The sequence below is a fragment of the Felis catus genome, chromosome D1 (assembly GCF_018350175.1).
Source record: "Felis catus isolate Fca126 chromosome D1, F.catus_Fca126_mat1.0, whole genome shotgun sequence".
In the NCBI taxonomy this organism is placed as follows: Eukaryota; Metazoa; Chordata; class Mammalia; order Carnivora; family Felidae; genus Felis; species Felis catus.
In genome coordinates, this window is record NC_058377.1 from 65,014,260 (window position 1) to 65,035,922 (window position 21,663).

The window sequence follows — 21,663 nt, forward strand, 5'->3', positions numbered from 1 at the left end:
CAAGAAACAGCAGATGTTGGTGATGGTGTGGAGAAAAGAGAATCCTTTTGCACTGTTGGTGGGAATGCAAACTGGTGCAGCCACTCTGGAAAACAGTGTGGAGGTTCCTCAAAAAATTAAAAATGGAATTACCCTATTAGCCAACAACAGCACTACTAGGAATCTATCTAAAGGATACAGGAGTGCTGATTCAAAGGGACACATGCACCCCAATATTTATAGAAGCGCTATCAACATAGCAAAATTATGGAAAGAGCCCAAATGTTCATTGACTGATAAATGGAGAAAAAAAAGATGTGGTATATACATACAATGGAATACTACTCGGCAATGAAAAAGAATGAATCTTGCCATTTGCAGTAACGTGGATAGAACTGGAGGCCATTATGCTAAGTGAAATAAGTCAGTTAGAGAATGACAGATCACATGATTTCATTCACAGGTAAAATCTGAGAAACTTAACACATGGCCAGAGGGTAAGGGAAGGAAAAATAAGATTAAAAACAGAGTGAGACAATCCATAAGAGAGACTCTTAAATACAGAGAACAAACTGAGGGTTGATGAGGTTGGGGAAAATGGGTGATGGGCACTGAGGAAGGCACTTGTTGGAATCAGCACTGGGTGTTGTATGTAAGTGATGAATCACGGCATCTACTCCTGAAGCCAAGACTACAAGACTACCCTGTACATTAGCTAACTTGACCAAAGGGGAAAAAAAAATTTACTTTTAGTTCTTGCCACACTAAAATGTTCATATTTCCCAAATGTATACACCCAAGAAAAATGAAAACATGTCTACATCAAGTTTATATTCAAATGTTAAAAGCAGCATTACGTATATAATTAAAAAATACATAAATAACCTAAATGTCCATCAATGGATGAATGGATAAACAAAATGTAGCATATCCACAAAATGGACTACTATTTGGTCATAAAGTCATGAAGTACTATTACATGCTACAACAGGGATGAACCTTGAAAACATTATGCTAAGCAAAAGAAGCCAATCACAAAAGATCACATATTGTATGATTCCATTTATATGAAATTTCCAGAACAGGAAAATTTATACATACAGAAAGTTGCCTAGGGCTGAAGGCAGAGTGGGGTGTGTTGGAGGGTGATGGATAAAAGAGTATGATGGAGATGGGGGGGGGGATGACAAAGTAAATGTTCTAACACTGATTGTGGTAATGGCTGTACAACTCGGAATAGAACAAAAATCACTGAACTGTACACTTGAAGTGAATGAACTGTATGTGAACTTTATCTTAAGAAAGCCGTTAGGAGAAAAAAAAATCTCCTGTTCTAGGACACCTTTCCTGCTCCCAATAAAACTGATCATTCTAATCATGAGTTCCCACTGTTTCCTGCAAGGTGTTTGAGTATATGCAACTGATATTGTTCTTCACTTATTTATTGTCCATTTACCTCTACTAAACTGTGCATTCCTCAGGCAGATAATTGGCTCATTTTTCTTAGAATCCACAGTTATCTGTACACTGTGTACACACTAAGTGAAAGAGCACATCATAAATATTTACTAAAAGATGGTCTAAACAGTGGTCATGTGGAAAAGGGACTGTACTTGTTTCACATACTCCAATGGGCAGAAATGAAAGTTACAATGACGGGTTTTAAGAATTTTCAAAAATCAGGGTTGTCTTTCTCTAAAACAAAGGTTTCTTGGTTCTGTGAATTCTCCGAATTGACACTCAAATTGTGAATGTATGTGTAAATAGTATGTGAATTTTTCTAGGGAGAAACTAACTTTCATCAGATTCTCAAAGGCGTATGTAACCCCAAAATGGGTAGGAATTGCTATTTTTTTTCTTTTTAAAAAATTTTAGGGGTGCCTAGTTGGCTCAGTTGAGCATCCAACTTAGGCTCAGGTCATGATCTCATGGTTTGTGGGTTCAAACCCTGCGTCAGCCTCTATGTTTACAGCTCAGATTCAAGATGCTTTGGATTCTGCTTCGGATTCTGTGTCCCCCTCTCTCTCTGCCCATCCCCTGCTCACACTCTCTTTCTCAAAAATAAACAAGATTTTAATTAAAAAATTTAATCCCAGTAAACATACAGTGTTATATTAGTTTCAGGTGTGCAATTTAATGATTCAACAATTCCATGTATTACTCAATGCTCATCAAAAGTGTAGTCTTGGGGTGTCTGGGTGGTTCAGTTGGTGGAGTGTCTGACTCTTGGTTTTGGTTCAGGGGATGATCTCACAGTTCATGGGATCGAGCCCTGCGTCAGCCTCCACGCTGGCAACACAGAGCCTGCTTGGGATTCATTCTCTCTCTCTCTCTCTCTCTCTCTCTCTCTCTCTCTCTCTCTCTCTCTCTCTGCCTCTCCCCCACTTGTGTGCACATGCACCCACACTCTCTAAATAAATAAATAAGCATTAAAAAAAATGTAGTCTTTAATGCCCTTCATCTATTTCACCCATCCCCCAACCTACCTCTCCTCTGGTAACCATCTGTTTGTTCTCTATAGTAAGAGTCTGTTTTGTGGTTTGTCTTTTTTTCCTTTTTATTTAATTTTTATTTTGGCTTTTTATATTTTAGTTAGTTAATACACAGTGCAATATTGGATTCAGAAGTAGAATTCAGTGATTCATTACTTAGATAGAACATCCAGTGATATCATGACAAAGAATTATTCACCATAATCAAGTGGGATTTATTCCTGGGCTGCAGGGCTGGTTCAATATTAGCAAATCAATCAACATGATACACATTAATAAAAGGATAAGAACCATATGATCCTGTCAATAGATGCAGAAAAAGCATTTGAAAAAAATATAGCATGCTTTTTTTTTTTTAATATTTATTTTTGAGAGAGTGAGAGAGACAGAGCATGAGCGAGGGAGGGGCACAGAGAGAGAGGGAGACACAGAATCTGAAGCAGGCTCCAGGCTCTGCACTGTCAGCACAGAGCCCAATGCTGGGCTTGAACTCATGAACCATGAGACCATGACCTGAGCCAAACTCAGACGCTTAACCAACTGAGCCACCCAAGTGCCCCATGAATTCTTTAATGTTTAATTTTGAGAGCAAGTGCACAAGCAGAGAGGAGGGGCAGAGAGACTGGGGGACAGAGGATCCTAAGTCAGCTCCACACTGACAGCAGAAAGCTCGAGCATCCGTTCTTGATAAAAACCCTCAACAAAGTAGGGATAGATACAACATACCTCAGTATCATAAAGACCATATACCAAAGACCCACAGCTAATATCCTTAAAGGGGAAAAACTGAGAGCCTCTCTCCTATCAGGAACAAGACAAGGATACCCATTCTCACCATTACCATTTAATATAGTACTGAATGTCTTAGCCTCAGCAATCAGACAACGAAAAGAAATAAAGGACGTACAAATTGGCAAGGAAGAAGTCAAACTTTCACTCTGCAGACAATGTGACATTCTATGTAGAAAACCCAAAAGACTCCACCAAAAAATTGCTAGAATACATGAATTCAGCAAAGTCATAGGATATAACATCAACTGTGCAGAAATCTGTTGCATTTCTATACACCAGTAATGAAGCAGCAGAAAAAGAAATCAAGGAATCAATCCCATTTACAACTGTCCCCCCCCCAAAAAAAGAAGATAGTTAGGTTTATTCCTAACTAAAGACGCAAAAAAAAAAAAAAAAAAAAAAAAATCTGTACTCTGGAAGCTATAGAAAACTTGTGAAAGATACTGAAGAGGGCACAAAGAAATGGAAAAACATTCCATTCTCATGGATTGGAAGAACACTGTTAAAATGTCTATACTACCCAAAGCAATCTACACATTTAATGCAATCCCTATCAAAATACCTGTACCACCAGCATTCTTCACAGAGCTCGATCAAACAATCCTAAAATTTGTATGGAAGCACAAAAGACCCTGAATAGCCACAGCAATTCTGAAAAAAAATAAAACTAGAAGTATCATGATTCCAGATTTCAAGCTATATTATAAAGCTGTAGTCATCAAGACAGTATGGTTCTGGCAGAAAAACAGACATATAGATCAATGGAACAGAATGGAAAACCCAGAAATGGACTCACAACCATAGGGTCAACTCATCTTCAACAAAGCAGTCTCTTCAGCAAACAGTGTTGGGAAAACTGGACAGCGACATGCAGAAGACACACTGGACCACTTTCTTACATTATACACAAAAATAAACTCAAAATGGACGAAAGACCTAAACGTAAGACAGGAAACCATCAAAACCCTAGTGGAGAACAAAGGCAGCAACCTGTGATCTCGGTCAGAGCAAATTCTTACTAGACACATCACTGAAGGCAAGGAAAACAAAAGCAAACATGAACGACTGGGACTTCATCAAGAGTAAAGATTCTGGGGGTACCTGGGTGGCTCAGCCAGTTGAGCATCTGACTTTGGCTCAGGTCATGATCTCATGGTTCATGAGTTTGAGCCCTGCATGGGGCTCAATGCTGCCAGCGCAGAGCCCTCTTCAGATCCTCTGTTCCCCTCTCTCTCTGCCCCTCCCCTGCTCATGCTCTCTCAAAAATAAACATTAAAAAATCCACAAAGATGAAAAGCTTCTGCACAGCAAAGGAAACAATCAACAAAACTAAAAGGCAGCCTACAGAATGGGAGAAAATATTTGCAAACAGCACATCTGGTAAAAGATTAGTATCCAAAATCCGTAACTTCTCAAACTCAACACCCAAAAAACAAACAAAATGGACCCAGTTAAGAAACGGTAAAACACATGAACAGACACTCTTCCAAAAAAGACATCCAGCTGGCTAAGAGACACATAAAAAGACGCTCAACAACACCCATCATCAGGGAAATACAAATCAAAATCATAGTAACATATCACTTCACACCTGTCAGAATGGCTAAGATTAACACAAAGAACAACAAGTATTGGTGAGGATGTGGAGAAAGGGGAACCCTCTTGCACTGCTACTGGGAATGCAAACTGGTGCAGCCACTCTGGAGGACAGTATGGAGGTTCTTCAAGAAACTAAAAATAGAACTACCCTATGACCCGGCAATTTTACTACTAGATATTTACCCCAAGGATACAAAAATACAGATTCAGAGGGGTACATGCACTCCAATGTTAATAGCAGCATTATCACCAATAGCAATGGCTATTTTTATTTTTTTAATGTCTATTTATGTTGAGAGACAGCAGGTGTGCTCACACAAGCACGCAGAGAAGGGGCAAAGAGAGGAGAGAGAGAATCCCACACAAGCTCAATGCTGTCAGCACAAATCCCAACACGGGGCTGGAACCCACAAACTAGGAGACCATGACCTGAGCCAAAAATCAAGTGTCAGACACTTAAGGGACTGAGCCAATCAGGCACCCTGAAATCACTATTTTAAAAATGTGACATACCGGTTTGAGGATTTTAATTTCTTTTCTGTTTTTGAAGTCTAGTTGACATACAATGTTACTATGTCATACACCTGAAACTAATGTAATTCCACAACTCTATACATTATTATGCTCACAAGTGCAGCTATCATCTGTACTGCACAGCCTTGTGACACCATTGGCTATACCACCTGTGCTGTACTTTCATCCTGTGACTTATTAATTTCAAAACTGGAGGCCTGTACCTCCCACTCTTCTTCATCTGCTTTCCCCATTCCCTCCCCCACCCCTCCCATTTGGGGATCATCAGTTTGTTCTCTAGGTTTATGGGTCTGTTTCTGTTTGCTCATTTGTTTAATGTTTTAGATTCCATTTCACATATAATTGAAATTATATGGTATTTGTCTTCCTGACTTATTTCACTTAGCATAATACCCTCTAGGTCCATAAAAGGGCAGAGGTTTTAGTTAGCGAAATTTCAGTTACTGGCATAGATCATTCAAGGTAAGTTTTGCCTAGATTATACTCTTTTAGTAACTAATACAAAAAGAGAATTCACAGTATTAGTAGCTTCATGAACTTAACTTATTCACATTATTTATTAACTGCCATTTTAGCTAAATGCTAAATGAAGTAGTTAGTGGTAGACAAGACAAAGTCCCCGCCTTCATGAAGCTTACATACTAGAAAGTAGAAACAGAAAAAAAGTGAGTAAACAAATAAGAACATTTCATACCATATAGTAATTCCTTCAAAAAGGAAAATAATACAACATGAAGGACTAGGAAGTGATTCGGGTGGAGTTGTCTTAGCTAGGGAGAGTCTCTCTGAGGAGATTACATTTGAGCTGAAACTTGAGTAAGGAGAAGGAAGGTGAGGTAAGAACATTCCAGGGAATAAGGAGAAGAGAAAGTGTTCTCATCTCTAAGATGACAACATTGAATATCAGCTCTTGAGTTCTCAAGGGAAAGAGCCACATTTAATCTCTCCACAACATGTATAAGAGGATCTCCCACTCACATTCAATGGAACTTATTCAAGATAATTCATCATAATGGAATTCAATTCAGTGAAATACCATTTTAGAAGAATCTTTACTGCTCAAGATCATCATGAATTACTCTTCAAGGCAGACAAGACAGGATCATTAGACAAAGTGAGCAAAACCTTTAGGATTTTGTAACAAGGTAGAAAGAAAAAAAAATAATGTGATAATTTTTTGGAAGTCTCTTCCAGGTAGATAGTTTTACAAGCATAAAGTTTATCAAGCAAATTCTATCAAGAGAATTCTGGGTTCAATCTGTCCTCCACCCCTAGAATTTAGTGCTTTGCATTCTATAGTATTTCTAATTTATGATGTGCAAGAGAGTGGAACTATATAGTCAGTATGCACAAATAACAGGGAAGTGGATCTCAGTTCAAAAGGAGCTGTCCAATCACCAAGGGCTGAATATTAGTGCAAGTGTCTGGAGACTATAAAACCATCCTCAAAGGTATTACAGAGATTATTTACAGGAGAAAGTTCCTAGTACAACTTCAAGACCTACAGAGAACTGTTCTAGTCCCTTCTCTCAACCTGGACATCCGTCCCTTTACACTCATTTTGGAAAAGCCCCTGAAAGCAACCAACACGGTGGGTTTGTAAACACCACAAAGATCATACCAATAACAAAGGATTACCAAACAATTTAAGTAAGGGGAAAGTAGTAATCTGTTCATCTCAGTAACTGAAATTTGAGTTAAAAATTTCAAATTATACTTAAAAAGGCACAAAAGCAGGCTCAAGCGGGGCGGTGGAAGTACACAACGACTTAAGGCTAACCACACCGATGTCAATTGATTTACGTAAAAGCACGACAGAAAGCACACGGAAACCCCCGAGAGGGGAATGCAAGTGGAAGCCCTCCTGACTCAAAGCACCTGAGCAGATGGCGACAGCTGGGTTAAGGCAGTGAGGGCAAGGGGGAAAGCTTCGAACGGGTGTGCGACGGGCCACCGAGAGGGTGCCCAGGCGCGCGCGAACGCCAGCACTCCCGGCTCTTCCTGCGTCAGGAGGTCGAAGGGACCAGACAGCTGGAGGAGTCGTCCGCTGACGCCAAGGGACCCGCAGGGGCTTGGCACCTCCCAAACGCCGCCAGGTCCGCCCTCTCTAGCCCTTTCGAGGAGACCTGGAGCACCCCTCAGTGCAGCAGTGCTTTTCGCAGACTGAGGGGAAGCTAGCCCGTTTGCTCACCTTCCGGCGCCGGCGGCGGCTCCTGCCGCTTTCCGCGGGACAGGAAGGCCTTGGGCAGCAGCAGCGACACAGCCAGGACGAGCCCCGAGGCCAGGGCCACCCTCTGCACGGTGGAGTACGCCATGGCCGCCGCCCTCGCCGCAGGTGCCGACGCCAGCCGGAACCGGAACCGCAGCGCCGGCGGCCTCCTCCGACCGAACCGGGGCTGCGCGGACGGCGACGCGCGAGGGACAAGTGCGCCAGGCGCCCGCACCGCGGTCGCGGCCTCCGTACTCGCACCCGCGGCCTCCCGTCTTTGCCAACTGGAAACTCCTCCCTCTCCACGTCCCACGCCCAGGGGCGCGTCCTCCGGACCCGGGGCATCGGCGGTCCCGGCCTTCTGCGCATCCCGCTCACTGCGTGGCTGCGTCCGTGCGTCCGTCCGTCCGTCGGTCCGTCCCCTTACCGAAGGCAGCTCCCATTGCTCACAGCTGTTCTCAGTCTGTAGCCAAAGGAGCGAATGCTGAAACGCACGCCTAATGACCCCCTCCACAGCGTAAAACCTTTCAAGAACGCCTCTTTATCCTTGGCACAGCCATCCGACTTGTTTCTATGCCCTGAAAGCTCTGAATGATTTGATCTTAACAGTGCTGCATCCAAACATCCAAACTAGATCATTTGCTCTTTCCGCAGCATATTCCTTGCTTTCCGGGGGCCTTAGCTTGTCCTGTTCCCTCTGCCTGGCAAATTCCTAACGCCATCTCCACCGGGTAAATACTTCTCTGTAGAACTGAAAAAAAAACAAAACAAAACAAAACAAAAAAAAAACCACTCTCTTCGTGAAACTTTTGCAGTCAGCTTCTCCTTCCTCTGCATTCCCACAGTCCTCCATTACTGTCTTTATTATTTAATGTTTATTAGCTAAATGAATAAGCATTTTATGAACATTCAGTTCTTCTGATGTATCAAATCCGGAAATGGCACTCCAGAGTATAAGATGGGTTTCCTTATGGGACAGATAGGTATCTATGCAGAATATTTTCTGCATTTTCTGGAGTAGTCAGCTCAACTGGAAGGAGAGGGTCAAGACCAGCTCCTCAAAGTACGTGAAATTCGAGTGTGTTTTTGAAAAACAAGTCACTAGACAGGTGGGAGGATTTAGAGTATTCAGGCAAAGGATGCAAAGAAGGCAAAGGCATGAAAGCCTGTGTGTGTTCCAAGAATTGCTAGTGATTCATTTTGGCTGAGCCACAGGGTTGCTGACAATATAAAGTGATAAGACTACAAATATAAGCAGGAGCTAGATTGTGAGAAGCTTGGATATAACTTCCAGTTCAACATGGCAGATGGAACACATCCATTTATCTTTGCTTCCCCCAGACACCTCACAAAAATGAAAATAAGGAGATAAAGTGTATCAACTACAAGACTAAGGAGAATGGGAGAGAATATGACAAGGGACAAGAAAGGTCAACATTTTGTTAAAACACAACACTATCCAATAGAAATTGGATAGTCACGTATGTAATTTAAAATTTTCTAGTAGCCACATTAAAAAAGTGAAAACTGGGTGAAGTTCATTTAGTCCATTTTGTTTAACCCAATATACCCAAAATATTTCAACAGGTGTAGCACTAGTCAGTCACATTTCAATGGCTCAATAGCCATGTGTGACTAGTGGCCACCATATAATGGCATAAAAAGTGAAATACATACAGAGGGAAAGCCCCTAAAAAGGAAACTAATTTGTGCCTCAGAACCTAGGAAGTCTTAAGAATTGGAGGCACTGAGTATTCCTTTAAAGGCAGAGATGTAGCATGGGGCTGCATAAAGAAGGTTTGGTTGAAAGTCTGGTTAAGAAGCAGGTGATATCCTTTAAATCTTGTTCCTCAATCTTGTTCCAGGTGGTTGCCCCTACCAGCATGCTCTGGCATCATCGATCTCGATATCATCAACATCACTAAAAGCTATTGAGTACTTACTATGTTCCAGGTATTTTACATATCATAACAATTGTATGGACTAAGCAATATTGTATACCCATTTTACAGATGATAAAACCAAGAAACGGAAAACTTAAAAGTAACTCCCCCCAAATTACACAGAAGTCAAAACCCATTATTTGAACCCAGGCATGCTTACTCCAGGACTTGCCCTCTTAACCACCAGTTTTACTCTCTGGAACCAGGGAAGCTCTGGACTCATGGATAACAGGTGCAGTTTATGGAGGTGATGACTGAGGGGATAGGACTTCTAAGAGGTGCAGGGAAAAGTGCAATGACCCCCAAAATTATGGTTCGGATGACTGGATAGACATTGATTCCATATAACAGAATCATGAGAATGGATTAATTAGGTTTGTGAAAAAGACAGAGTTCCAATTTTGACTAGTTGAGTTTGAGTTCCATGAAATACCCATGTACAGCTATCCAGTTGGATATGTGAGTCTGAAACTAAGAAGAGATGTTTGGGCCGGAAACAAATATAGAAGCAATCAGTCCATCGATAGTAAGTGAAGGCTGGGAGAAGATAACATTAGCAAGAGTGCTCATGTAAAGTGATGAGAGGCCACAGTAGGAAACTCGGATTACACCATGATCTTGAAGTTCCCAAGTAGGAGAACAGAAATAGGGTGGAAAAGATAGTGACCTGGATGTTAAAATCTTGAATAAGAAGTTACTGAAACTTAGAAAGTTAGAAGGTGACAGAAACAAAACGTATAATGAGTGGCCAGATGACATGCTCTTCTAAGGAGTGGTAGGATTTGTGTTGGTTTTGAGAGTGGTTGTAACAACGGCAGCAGGCTCTGCGAGGAATACTTTTAAGTCCTTTACATGCAGAAACACACCGATGATAATACAAAACTGAATAAATGCCTGCCCTTAATCATAACTGTACTTTTTAATCATTGTATTTTTTATTTTCCTACATTTGAACAAACTTCTTTTCCTCCCGCCTGTGGTCCCACTGCCACAGAACTTGTAAATTGCTCCCTAGAAGCTTTCTCCTGTGTTGCTGGAGTTCTTATCCTTATGCTAGTTACCTCTCCAGCATTCCTGATTTACTTTTGTTACACTACTCTTGACATCCAATTTCAGCCCAGAGATGACTGCTCACGGATCGTGAGACCAAGGGCAGAGAACCTACCTTTCTCTGGTGTGCAGTAGGAGGCAGAGAGGGGACTCTTCCAGCCTTAAACCCCAAGGAAAGGAAGGACCTCGTTCGTCTCCTTCTCCTTAGAAGCTTCTACTCCGCCTTTTAATGACCAGCAGGTCTCCCTGAGATGAGGCGCTTGAGAGCCCACAGCTGGAGCCACTGACCTGCAGCTGCTGTCAGTGATTTCTTTCTCTCCGCCCCTTTCACAGCTGACCTTGCCCTAATATAGAAGGCCCAAACAGGTCTGAACCTCTTCCAGGAAGCTTTCCTGGACACTACAACTCATGCTGACTCTTCTTTCATTGGACTGCTGTGGACACTATTTATCATGGGTTTGTTGGGTCTTTTCACCTGGGCAGGAACCGCAGGAGGATAGGGTTATGTCTTCTCTCCTTGACATGGCCGAGCACAGAACTGGTTCACAGTAGATAGTTATTGAAGTATGATGTTGCTGGTTTCCCACACACACTGATTTTGCCACTGCTCTGAGCAACTATGTATCTTCCTAGGAATCAACAGTTTTCTTGAAGAGTCACCCCAAAAGATATTTAAACTTCCACTTACAAAATAAATAAGCCCTGGGCATGTAATGTACAGCATGGTGACTATGGTTAATAATAATGTGTTGTATATTTGAAAGTTGATAAGAGAAATCTTAAAAGTTCTCATAAGAAAAGGGGCACATGGGTGGCTCAGTCAGCTGAGCGTCCAACTTTGGGTCAGGTCATGATCTCGCGGTTCATGGGTTCAAGCCCCACATCGGGCTCTGTGCTGACAGCTTGGAGCCTGAGGCCTGCTTCAGATTCTGCGTCTGCTTCTCTCTCCGCCCCTCTCCTGCTCACGCTCTCTTTCTCTCTCAAAAATAAATAAAAACATTTTTTAAAAGTACCTGTAAGAAAAAAAATTGTAACTGTGTGGTGATTGATGTTAACTATGCTTAGTTTGGTCAGCATTTCACAATATATGCAAATACTGAATCATGTTGTATACATGAAACTATCATGTTCTTTTTTTAAAACTATTATGTTCCATGTCAATTTTAATATTCAATATACTTATATTTCAATTAAAAAGACATAGTCAAAAGAAGAATCAAACAAAAGAGTCTCATTTCAAAAAGTCACTGATTTTGTCCACAATAGGTTACTCTATCCCATCCACCAAATTTGACCCCCTTAGTGACCATGATGGTTCATTTTATGTGTCAACTTGGCTGGGCCACAGTGTCCAGATATGTGGTCATACTTTATTCCGGATGTTTCTGTGAGGGTGTTTTGGGTGAGAGTAACTAAAATCTGTGGAGTTTGACAGGGCACCTGGGTGGCTCAGTGGGTTAAGCTCAGGTTATAATCCCATAGGTTTGAGCCCCATGTCAGGCTCTGCATTGAGAGCACAGAGCCTGCTTGGGATTCTGTCTCCCTCCCTTTATGTCTCTCTGCCCCTTCTCCCCCTCTCAAAATAAATTAAAAAAAAATTAAAAATCTGTGGAATTTGATAAAGCAGATTGTCCTCCATAATGTGGGTGGGCCTCACCCAATCAGTTGAAGGCCTGAACAGAACAAAAAACTGATCTCCCCTAAGAGAGAATCCTGGCAGCACTTGTGTGGTTCAGTCAGTTGAGTCTCCAACTTTGGCTCAGGTCATAATTTCACAGCTCATGGGTTTGAGTCCCACATCGGGCCCTATGCTGACATCTCAGAGCCTGGAGACTGCTTCAGCTTCTGTGTCTCCCTCTCTCTCTGCCTGTCTCCCACTCGTGCTCTCTTTCTCTGTCAGAAAATAAATAAACATTAAAAAGAGAGAGAGAGAATTCTGCAGCAGGAGCTCTTCAGACTTGAACTACAGCATCAACTCTTCCTGGATCTCCAGTCTGTCAGCCCACCCTGAAGATTTTGGACTTGCCTGGCTTCTATAATCACATCAGCCAACTCCTTAAAATCTCTGTCTCTCTCTCTCTTTTCCCCCTCCCTTCCCCTCCCCTCCCCACCCTCAGTCACACACACACTTCCAATTGGCTCTTTCTCTGGAGAACTCTGATGAATACAGTGACTTTGGCCACTTCCAAAAATGAATTCCCCCTGCAACTGAGGCTTTTCCATCTCAGAGGAGATTCCAGGGATGCACCTTGGTCTCTGAAAACAGTTCTTAAAAAAGCCCAAAGAACCACAGCAGGCCATTGTGAAGAGTCACGGACCCTTAATATAGGTAGGAAATTGGGGTTGTTCACAGGGAAATGAGACCCAAGTATCCAGAACACTAAGCAGAAGGGAGCAAGGCATGTAACTCCAAAGTCCAGAATGAAGAGGTTAAATAAGAAAGGCAGGAAGATGGGGCAGGATGCCTACAGAGGGTATACTGGACCCAGACCTTGAAAGAAGGGTAGAATTTCCATCAAGGATAAAGGAAATGTGCTAAATCGCCTGTCAATTGTGGATGTCCAGAATCTTTTGAATACCCTTTCTTTGATGTTATCTGCATCAAGAACCTCCCTTTCTCAATGTGGAGTCCAGCAAATGGTATTGCCCCTCGCCACTGGGGCACAGGTATATAACTGGTTCCCTAATCAGACACACCCATGCGGGACTTTGGTTTGGAAGTTAACTATGAGAGGCAAGAGCAATGCCGGGCTGCCTTTTCTGATGGTCCCAGGTGGCAGCGGAGGTGGGATATTCCTGCAGTTGGTGGTGACCGCAAGCAGGTCTGGGGTCGGTGGCCACAGAAGTCCCTTGAGAGGCCAGCTCTGCGGCACAGTTCTAGGAGTTGTTTCAAGCTCCAGAGCCCCAGTTTCCTCACCTGTGAAATGGAGGTTGTGCCGTCTCCCTCCCTGAGCTAGCAAATGTGACGGAGCCTGGAAGGCAATTGGGTGTGAGATGAAACAACAGCCGGAGCTGGGGCTCAAAGCAGGTCAAAAGGAAGAAAACTAGAATCAGAAAAGGGGAGGCAGTTTCAGACGAAAACCCACTGGGAGGACCCTAAAGCTTTGCCTGCCCAGGACTGGGTGGGTAGAGGCGAGGGGCATGAGGCCCCAGGCTTCCTGCTGGTGGTTGGTCAAAGTATGAGGGTCCTGACCACTCTCCTACCACCTCTCTTCACTGGCCCCCGCCCCCGGCGGATGCAGTGCAGAGAGAAGTCACAGTTGGATACCTTGGGCCTTTCTGTCTCGAATGAGAAGAAATAGTCTTTGGCTCCAATTAATTAAGCAAACTGATAGAAATTCCCTGCCTAAGTCACACTTTGCATATCCATAATCTCTGCGCTACATTTTCTGTATACTTTACCCCTGGGTAAAAATTGGTGAGCATTTAAATGCTTCCTCACATAATCTTGCTAAAGCACACCCTTGCCTATAAATATTCATGCCACTGCCAAAACATTTGCAAGCTTTCCCCAAAGGTGAAATGTGTGTAATGTACTTTGTCTTCTGGGTATAAATATTATCCAATACATTTTGGTTAATATGAATACACTAATTATTCCTGTAACCCTTTTAAAAAGGGTCATCTTCATGATGTGAATTTTTAAAAAATGTAATTACAGTAATTGGATACTTAATCTAATTAAAATTTGCTTTATCTTTAATGGGAATTTTTCTAAAGAGGGAGAATGACAATGGCCTTTTTGATAACGACTGTTTTCTTCCTGCAGGGGGATCGGGTTGGTGAAAACCGGAGAACCAGGCAGTTTGGGGTCTGTCAGTGCCCTGGCTGCTGGGCAAAGGCAATCCAGGCTTCGCCTTAGGACTCAGTACTTATAAAATGAATATCGGCTTTAGTTACTGAAGAGAGTGGAGGAAAGGACTAGGGGAACATTTTCTATTCCAACAGATAAAGCTGCCCCCTTACTAGGAAGCAGCCTTCCATTCCTCTGGACCTGTGATTGGCCCATGGTGGGAACTTGAACCTCGGCCTGCTAGATCAGGATCCTTCACAGAGCTTGCTGGAGCTGGAGCTGGAGCTGGAGGAGAAGCAGCTCCATGATGCTTTGGGGGACACAGTGCTACAAGGAGTTGTAGTGAATGTTACAGGTGCTCACTCAGATCCCAGTGGTTCACCTTTGAGGTCACCTGCAGATAGCTCCTGTATGTAGGTTGGAGTCCTGCATCTGTCTGCATAAGGCCATTCTCTAAACTGTGGAACAAGCTAGACCTGCTGGAAGCTATCACCCCAGAGGAACTCTCAGACAACGAGGGAGGGGAGCTGGTAGATAACTACCTTAGGGTGGACAACCTGAGGGGTTCTCTGCACATTCTTTCCCGGGCATCCCGGTGGGATTAAGCTCTAAATGCTGCCACCATAACCTGCTTGTTAACATACCCATTCTGGGGCTTCATCTCCTTCCTTATCTCTCTTTGCCACTCCCTTCTTGAGGTGATCTTCCAAATAAAGTAGCAGAAAGTCTTACCTTGGAGTCTGCTTTGGGGGAGACTAAACTAAGACAGATGCAAGGTTGGGGTCTCCAGGCAGATGATCTCTCCACCATATGGAATAGGCCTGTCTGGAGGACAGAGTGAAACCAGCAGAAATAAGCAGAAATGAGGTAAATGGAGAACAAGCCTGGTGTGGAATCCAGGCTCCAGCCCCAGACCCTTCTTGCTCCCTGCTCCTCTGATTCTGTGGGTTTCCTGGAAACCTCCCCGCCATAGGAGTCAATACATTCCTCCCATTCTTTTCCATATGTGTTAAGCTTGCCTGATTGGGTTGGAGTTTTGTTTCTTGCAACTGAAAGTATTGTAACTTTTGCCCAATGAGTGAGTTTTGCCTAACAAGTTACAAAATAACTTTTGTAAGTAAGTGAGTTTGCATGCAAAGCACTTAGACTAAAACTTGCCTCTGATTGGGGCGCCTGGGTGGCGCAGTCGGTTAAGCGTCCGACTTCAGCCAGGTCACGATCTCGCGGTCCGGGAGTTCGAGCCCCGCGTCAGGCTCTGGGCTGATGGCTCAGAGCCTGGAGCCTGTTTCCGATTCTGTGTCTCCCTCTCTCTCTGCCCCTCCCCCGTTCATGCTCTGTCTCTCTCTGTCTCAAAAATAAATAAAACGTTGAAAAAAAAAAAAATAAAAAATAAAAAAAAAAAAAAACTTGCCTCTGATTGATTGTTACCACCATCATCACTATTATTGTTAAATGCATATTGTTATTATTCAATGTCTGACCTGCTTCCAGAAGGGCATATGGTTCCAGATCCTAGAGCCTAGAAAAGAGTCACAAAAGAAGTCAGTTTAATTCTGTCTAATTTTCTCCCTTTTGTCTTTTTTTATAACTTGAAATAAATATTATTCTATTTTGCTTAAGGGTCATGTTCACTTTGCTCTAATTTTGTTACTAAATCTGAGTGGTATAGACAAACTGCTGAGCATAAATGCCCCAGTCAGGTTCAAGTCATGGTGGGCTCTGACTGGCCACAGGACCACATTAGGATTGTCATGGGTCATTGGTGCTTTTGCCTTGATGGGTCCCATCTTCCATAAAACATATTTAAAGTTACATTTTATGACTGCATTGGTATAAAAACAAATATGTTACTATTATATATCAAGGCATTTTCTGCTAAAAATTCATTTTTCCTTCTGGTTTTAAGACAAATGGAAACATTTTAGTAACATGCCTCCTGCTTTGTGTTTCCTATAACATGTACTTTTTTTTTTATTTTAAATTTATTTATTTAAATTCAACACATAATTGTTTTTCATTGCATCAAGTACCATAGAAATAGAATATTGCCATTTTTAGAAAAGTTTCCAGGCAGATGTTTCCAGAAGACTTGATGTTGGCACAGGCAAAATGCTCCTGTGAATCTCCTGGCAAGGTCCATTGAGTCATCTATACGGAGTCGGGGTTGAGACAATGAGGACAAGGGGCTTCTAAGAATAAATTAAAGTGATGTTTTCCTTCAATGAGAGGCTGTTATGTTGTAAACTTTGGGATCTCTGGTGGCTCAGAGACAGGAATTCAACAGCAAGGAACTGGGGAAGAGAGGGCAGGGTTTGAGGGCCTGTGGTTGGTAGAAGAGAGAGTCAGCCAGGAAATAGCTCCCTATGTATGATGAGAGATGCTCGGTAGATTATGGTTTCAGTAAAGTGATATCCAGGGTTTTCTCCTGCACTGCATTCCTCTTATGGTTTCTTCGAGCCTTTAGAAAAGTCTGTGGTACACAATGGACTGTGCCATTGGTGCTGGGGAATATGGGAGAGGATTGGTCCCTGCTTGGAGCAAGGCACTCTCATCTCCTAAGACCAGGGCTGAGGGAGCAGTATCGAATCAGTAGACAATGCTAATCCCAGCAGCCAAGGTGACAAGAAACAATGTGCATGGAGGGCTGTGGGGTGACCAGGTGAAAGAAAAGGCAGGCTACTGCATGTTTGGTAAGAATGCACTTGAAACAAAGGCTGTTTCTCCCAAATGCAATGGAAGACAGTGATCCTGGAAGGGAAAGGTGGTAGAGAGAAGGATTGGACCCTACTATAATGTGGCTAAGGGACCCAAAGCAGCCATTTGTAAATACAGTGTCCTTGCCTCTCTGAACACATCTCCTATGATGTCTGTGCTTCGAGCTGCAGCCATGCTAGCCTCCTTGCTCACACACACAGGCCTGGGCAGCACCACCCTGAGTCTTTGAACTCTTGCCCCAAATATCTGCATGGCTCAACCTCTCTCCTCCTTTAAGTCTTTGCTCAAACATTGCCATTCTCAGTGAGACTTTCTGTGGTCAACTTATGTAAGGTAAACACTCCTTTATCCACCTGCACTACTTTATTTTCCTCCATGGCACTTGCCTTAGCCACTTCAGGCTGGTATAACCAAGCACCACAGACGGGTGACTTATCAACAACATAGCTTTATTTCTCATAGTTCTGGAGGCTATCATCTGAGATCAGGGCACTGGTAGATTATGGTGTCTGATGAAAGCCTGCTTCCCGGTTCATGGATAGCCATCTTCTTCTGGTGTCCATGGCAGAAGAGGCAAAGGAGCTCTCTGGGGTCTCCTTCATTAGGACACTAATCCAACTCATGAGGCTCACCATCATCATGACGTAATCATCTCCCAAAGGCTCTACCTCCAAATACCATTACATTGGGGATTAGGTTTCAATGTATGAATTTCAGAGGGGCACAAACATATACTCTACAGCAACACTTATTACATTCTATAGGTTATTACTGTGGTTTCTCTCCTGTTTCTCCCCACTAGAGTGTAAGCTGCACGAGGGCAGGGAATGTGGTCCGTTTTGCTTACTTCTGCTTCCCAAGTGCCTAGAACAGTGCCTGGCACATGGTAGGCATCAATACATATTCTTTGAATGGTTTGATGAAGATGACAACATATAGATTTTATAGATAAAGTGCTTTGAAAAATCCCCTCAACTAGCTGGAAATAAGTTACATGCATATTATAAAGCAGCTGAAAACTACAATTGGGCAAATGAAGTGGGAACAGTTTTACATTGAATGATGGATCATCCACATTCTCATGTTTGGCTTAGATGGTGTTTATCATGCTGAGTGGTTTTTAAATGCTGTTCTGTAGAAACTCAGGTGCTGCAGGGCTTTCTTCAATGTTTGTTCTTATTTTTGTCCAAATATATTCTAACTATATTTAGAATAACACGTACTCAAATGTAGTATATGTTAAATTTGAATATATTGACAACTCCTGATGTGTTAACTACTACTGTCATGTTAACACATTTTTTAAAAGGTAGAGCCTCAGCATAAAGATTCTTCTTTCATTTCTACAAACATATTTGAATTTCTTATAAATATTTCCATAAAACATAATAAGTTTGGAGTTCTCCATTTTTGACACTTTATTTAATAAGGAATGCAAGCAGTTAGGTAATTTTGGTGATTCTCTATTGGACACAAACACACCAATTTTCTACTATTCTCTTTCAAGCTTCTGAGGTTAATTAAAGATAATCTTGAGGATGCAAGGCGTAAAATATGTTTCCATTTGCATTACCTCAGAATGTTCTCAATACCGTGTGACCAAAACAAAAGGTAGAAATCGACTGGGCTTCAGAATTGATAAGTAGCAGAAACTCTACTCAGTAGCCTTGCTTTCAAGATTTTGTTTTGAAATAGTAATTATTTTTTAATTTGTGGTACTTTGGGCACAGTCTTCTCTATTTTTTGTTTTGTTTTGTTTGTTTTTCTTATGCAACTAATGAACTATGTTAACAAATAAACTAGTGTCACCACAAGGGCACAGTCTTATGTCTTCATAAAGCCTTGGCAACCTGTAGGTCCAAGCATTATACTCTTTCCCCCTCTGTCTGGGTTGACACAGCTGTTTGTTTACAACAAGGTTTTGAATGTGGAAAGCTAAATGTTCACTGGGGATTTTTTTTTTACGGTTTTAAATTTACAAATGTAAAATTCACTTTTTCTATGAGTTTTTACACATACTTGTATCCTTTTAACCACCACTTCACACAGGATACAGAACAATTCCAACACCCCCAAGAATTCCCATGTGCTGCACCTTTGTCTTCAGATCCTCTCCCTGTACCCACCCCAGACAACCATGGATCTTTTTTCTGTTTCTATATTTTATTTTTATTTTTTAATTTTTTGGGTGGGGAGGGCAGAGGGAGAGAAAGAATCTCAAGCATGGAGCCTGATGTGGGGCTCGATTCCATGACCCTGGGACCATGACATGAGCCAAAATCAAGAGTCAGATGCCCAACTGACTGAGCCACCCAGACACCCCTGTTTCTATATTTTTGCCTGTTCCAGAATCATGGAATCATACAGTATGTAATCTTTCAAGATTGGGTTCTTTCACCTAGAAAAATGCATTTGAGATTCATTGAAGTTATTGTGTGTATTAATAATTCATTGCTTCTTATTGCTGAGTGGCATTCTATTGTACGGATATAACACAGTTTATCTATTCACCTATTGAAGGACACTTGGATTGTTTTGAAGTCTTGGTGATTACAAAATTTTTGCTATGAAATTTTTTTTGTTTATTTATTTTGAGAGAAAAAGTGTGTGTGAGCAGGGGAGGGGGAGAGAGAGAGAGTATCCCAAGCAGGCTCTGCACTGTCAGTATAAAGCCTGAGGTGGGGGTTGAATCCACAGACCATGAGATCATGACCTGAGACTAAACCAAGAGTCAGTTGCTTAACTGACTGAGCCACCCAGGCACCCTGCTGTGAACTTTTTTTGTACATTTTTTTAATGTGAGCATAGGTTTTCATTTATCTAGGGTAAATACCAAGAAATGGAATGCAAAGGACATAGTGTTGGCAAATAGTGTTTCACTTTCCTTTTTTCAAAAAATTTTTTTCATGTTTATTTTTGAGAGAGAGACAGAGTGTGAGTGGGGGGGAGGGGCAGAGGGAGAGAGACACAGAATCCAAGGCAGGCTCCAGGCTCTGTGCTGACAGCACAGAGGGGGGCTTGAACTCAAGAACCATGAGATCATGACCTGAAGCGGAAGTTGGATGCTTAACCGACTGAGCCACCCAGGCACCCCAAATGTTTCACTTTTTAAAGAAACTGCCTCACTATGTTTCCTGGAGAGCTGTAATATTTTGCATTTCTACCAGGAGTGTATGAGAGTTCCAGTTGCTCCCTGTCTTCATCAGCACTTGATATTGTCAGTTTTCATTTTTTAACTTTAGCCATTCTGATGTGTACATACTGGTATGTCATTGTGGTTTTAATTTACATTTATCTGACTAATGATGTTGAGCATCTTTTCATGTGCTTATTCATTAATATACCTTCTTTTGTGAAATATCAATTTAAACCATTGCCATTTAAACAACTAAGTTGCTTATTTATTGTTGAGTTTTGAGAGTTTCTTTATATTTTCTACATACAAGTCATGTCTGGCATATGATTTGCAAATATTTTCTCCCAACCTGTGGCTGATATTTTTTATTCTTCTAGCAGTATCCTTCACAAAGCAAAAGTTTCAGTTTTGATGAAGTCTAATTTATCAATATTTTCTTTTATGGATTGTGCTTTTAGTGTCATACCTAGGAACTCTTTGCCGAACGCAAGGTCAAGAAAACTTTCTCCTATGTTTTTCTTCTATGAGTTTTATAGTTTTACATTTAGGACCTTTATCCATTTTGAGTTAATTTTTGTATATGATTGTTTTAAATTTTTGATATTTCAGAACCATAGGTTGTTTTAATTATTTGAATTCCTTTCTAACTATAATGATTTTGTTTTTATAAAACTAATACATGCTTACTATAAGATACAATACAGGATACAAAGAAGAAAGTTAATATTCACTCCTAAATTCTACCACCTGGAAAGAAACATCTATAATTCTTGATGAACACTATTTCAGAAATCTCTGAGCATGTATACAGATAGATGTGGGGGGGGTGGAGAAAATGTGTGAAAGATAGGTAAGTATTTTTAATTTTCTTTGGGGACATTTTCATGTTAAGAAACACTAATTATACATAGTAGATTTCTTTCGTCTTCCTTACCTATCAACTTCTTCATAATCATGTTTTCATTTTTATTTTTATTCCATTTTATCTAGTGTGATTTCCTAAAATTCTGATCATGAGGACTCTGGCTGTATTTTCATTCATTTTTTTTTTCCTGTTATTTGTTGCTTCTAATGGGAGGTTGCTCTGTATATCTCACTGTTGCTTGCTTGCTTGCTTGCTTGCTGAGAGAGAGAGAGAGAGAGAGAGAGAGAGAGCACGACCTGGAGAGGAGCAGAGGGAGAGAGAATCTTAAGCAGCCTCTGTGCTCAACATGGAATCCCACTCTAAGCTCAATCTCATGACCTTGAGATCGAACTGAATTGAAATTAAAAGTCTTAAGCCACTGACCCACCCAGGCACCCCTGTTTCTCTTGTTTCTTTTTGTTTCTATTTATTCTCTGGACTTTTGCCACCTTATTTATTATTTGCTATCCTATAAGCTCTTCACTACACCTTTGTGTCTCTTCTCTGTACTTTTCTT

General features: G+C 41.7%; 1 protein-coding gene across 9 annotated transcripts in view; it reads right to left on the reverse strand.

The window, feature by feature from the left end:
- RIC3 (RIC3 acetylcholine receptor chaperone) overlaps positions 1–11,253 on the reverse strand; it is a 70,983-nt gene extending 59,730 nt beyond the window's left edge. The window contains exons 1-2 of one of the 9 annotated variants that reach the window (XM_006937072.5): positions 10,714–10,801; positions 7,588–8,356 (exon numbers count right to left, since the gene is read on the reverse strand). In XM_006937072.5, coding sequence (XP_006937134.1) covers positions 7,588–7,711 — 124 coding nt within the window. In that variant the 5' untranslated portion in view covers positions 7,712–8,356; positions 10,714–10,801. Of the gene's footprint in view, positions 1–7,587; positions 8,357–10,713 lie in introns of all 9 variants that reach the window. The other 8 variants (XM_006937071.5, XM_003993084.5, XM_045038913.1 and 5 more) reach the window with 8 other exon arrangements.
- Between the last annotated feature and the right edge of the window lie 10,410 nt (positions 11,254–21,663).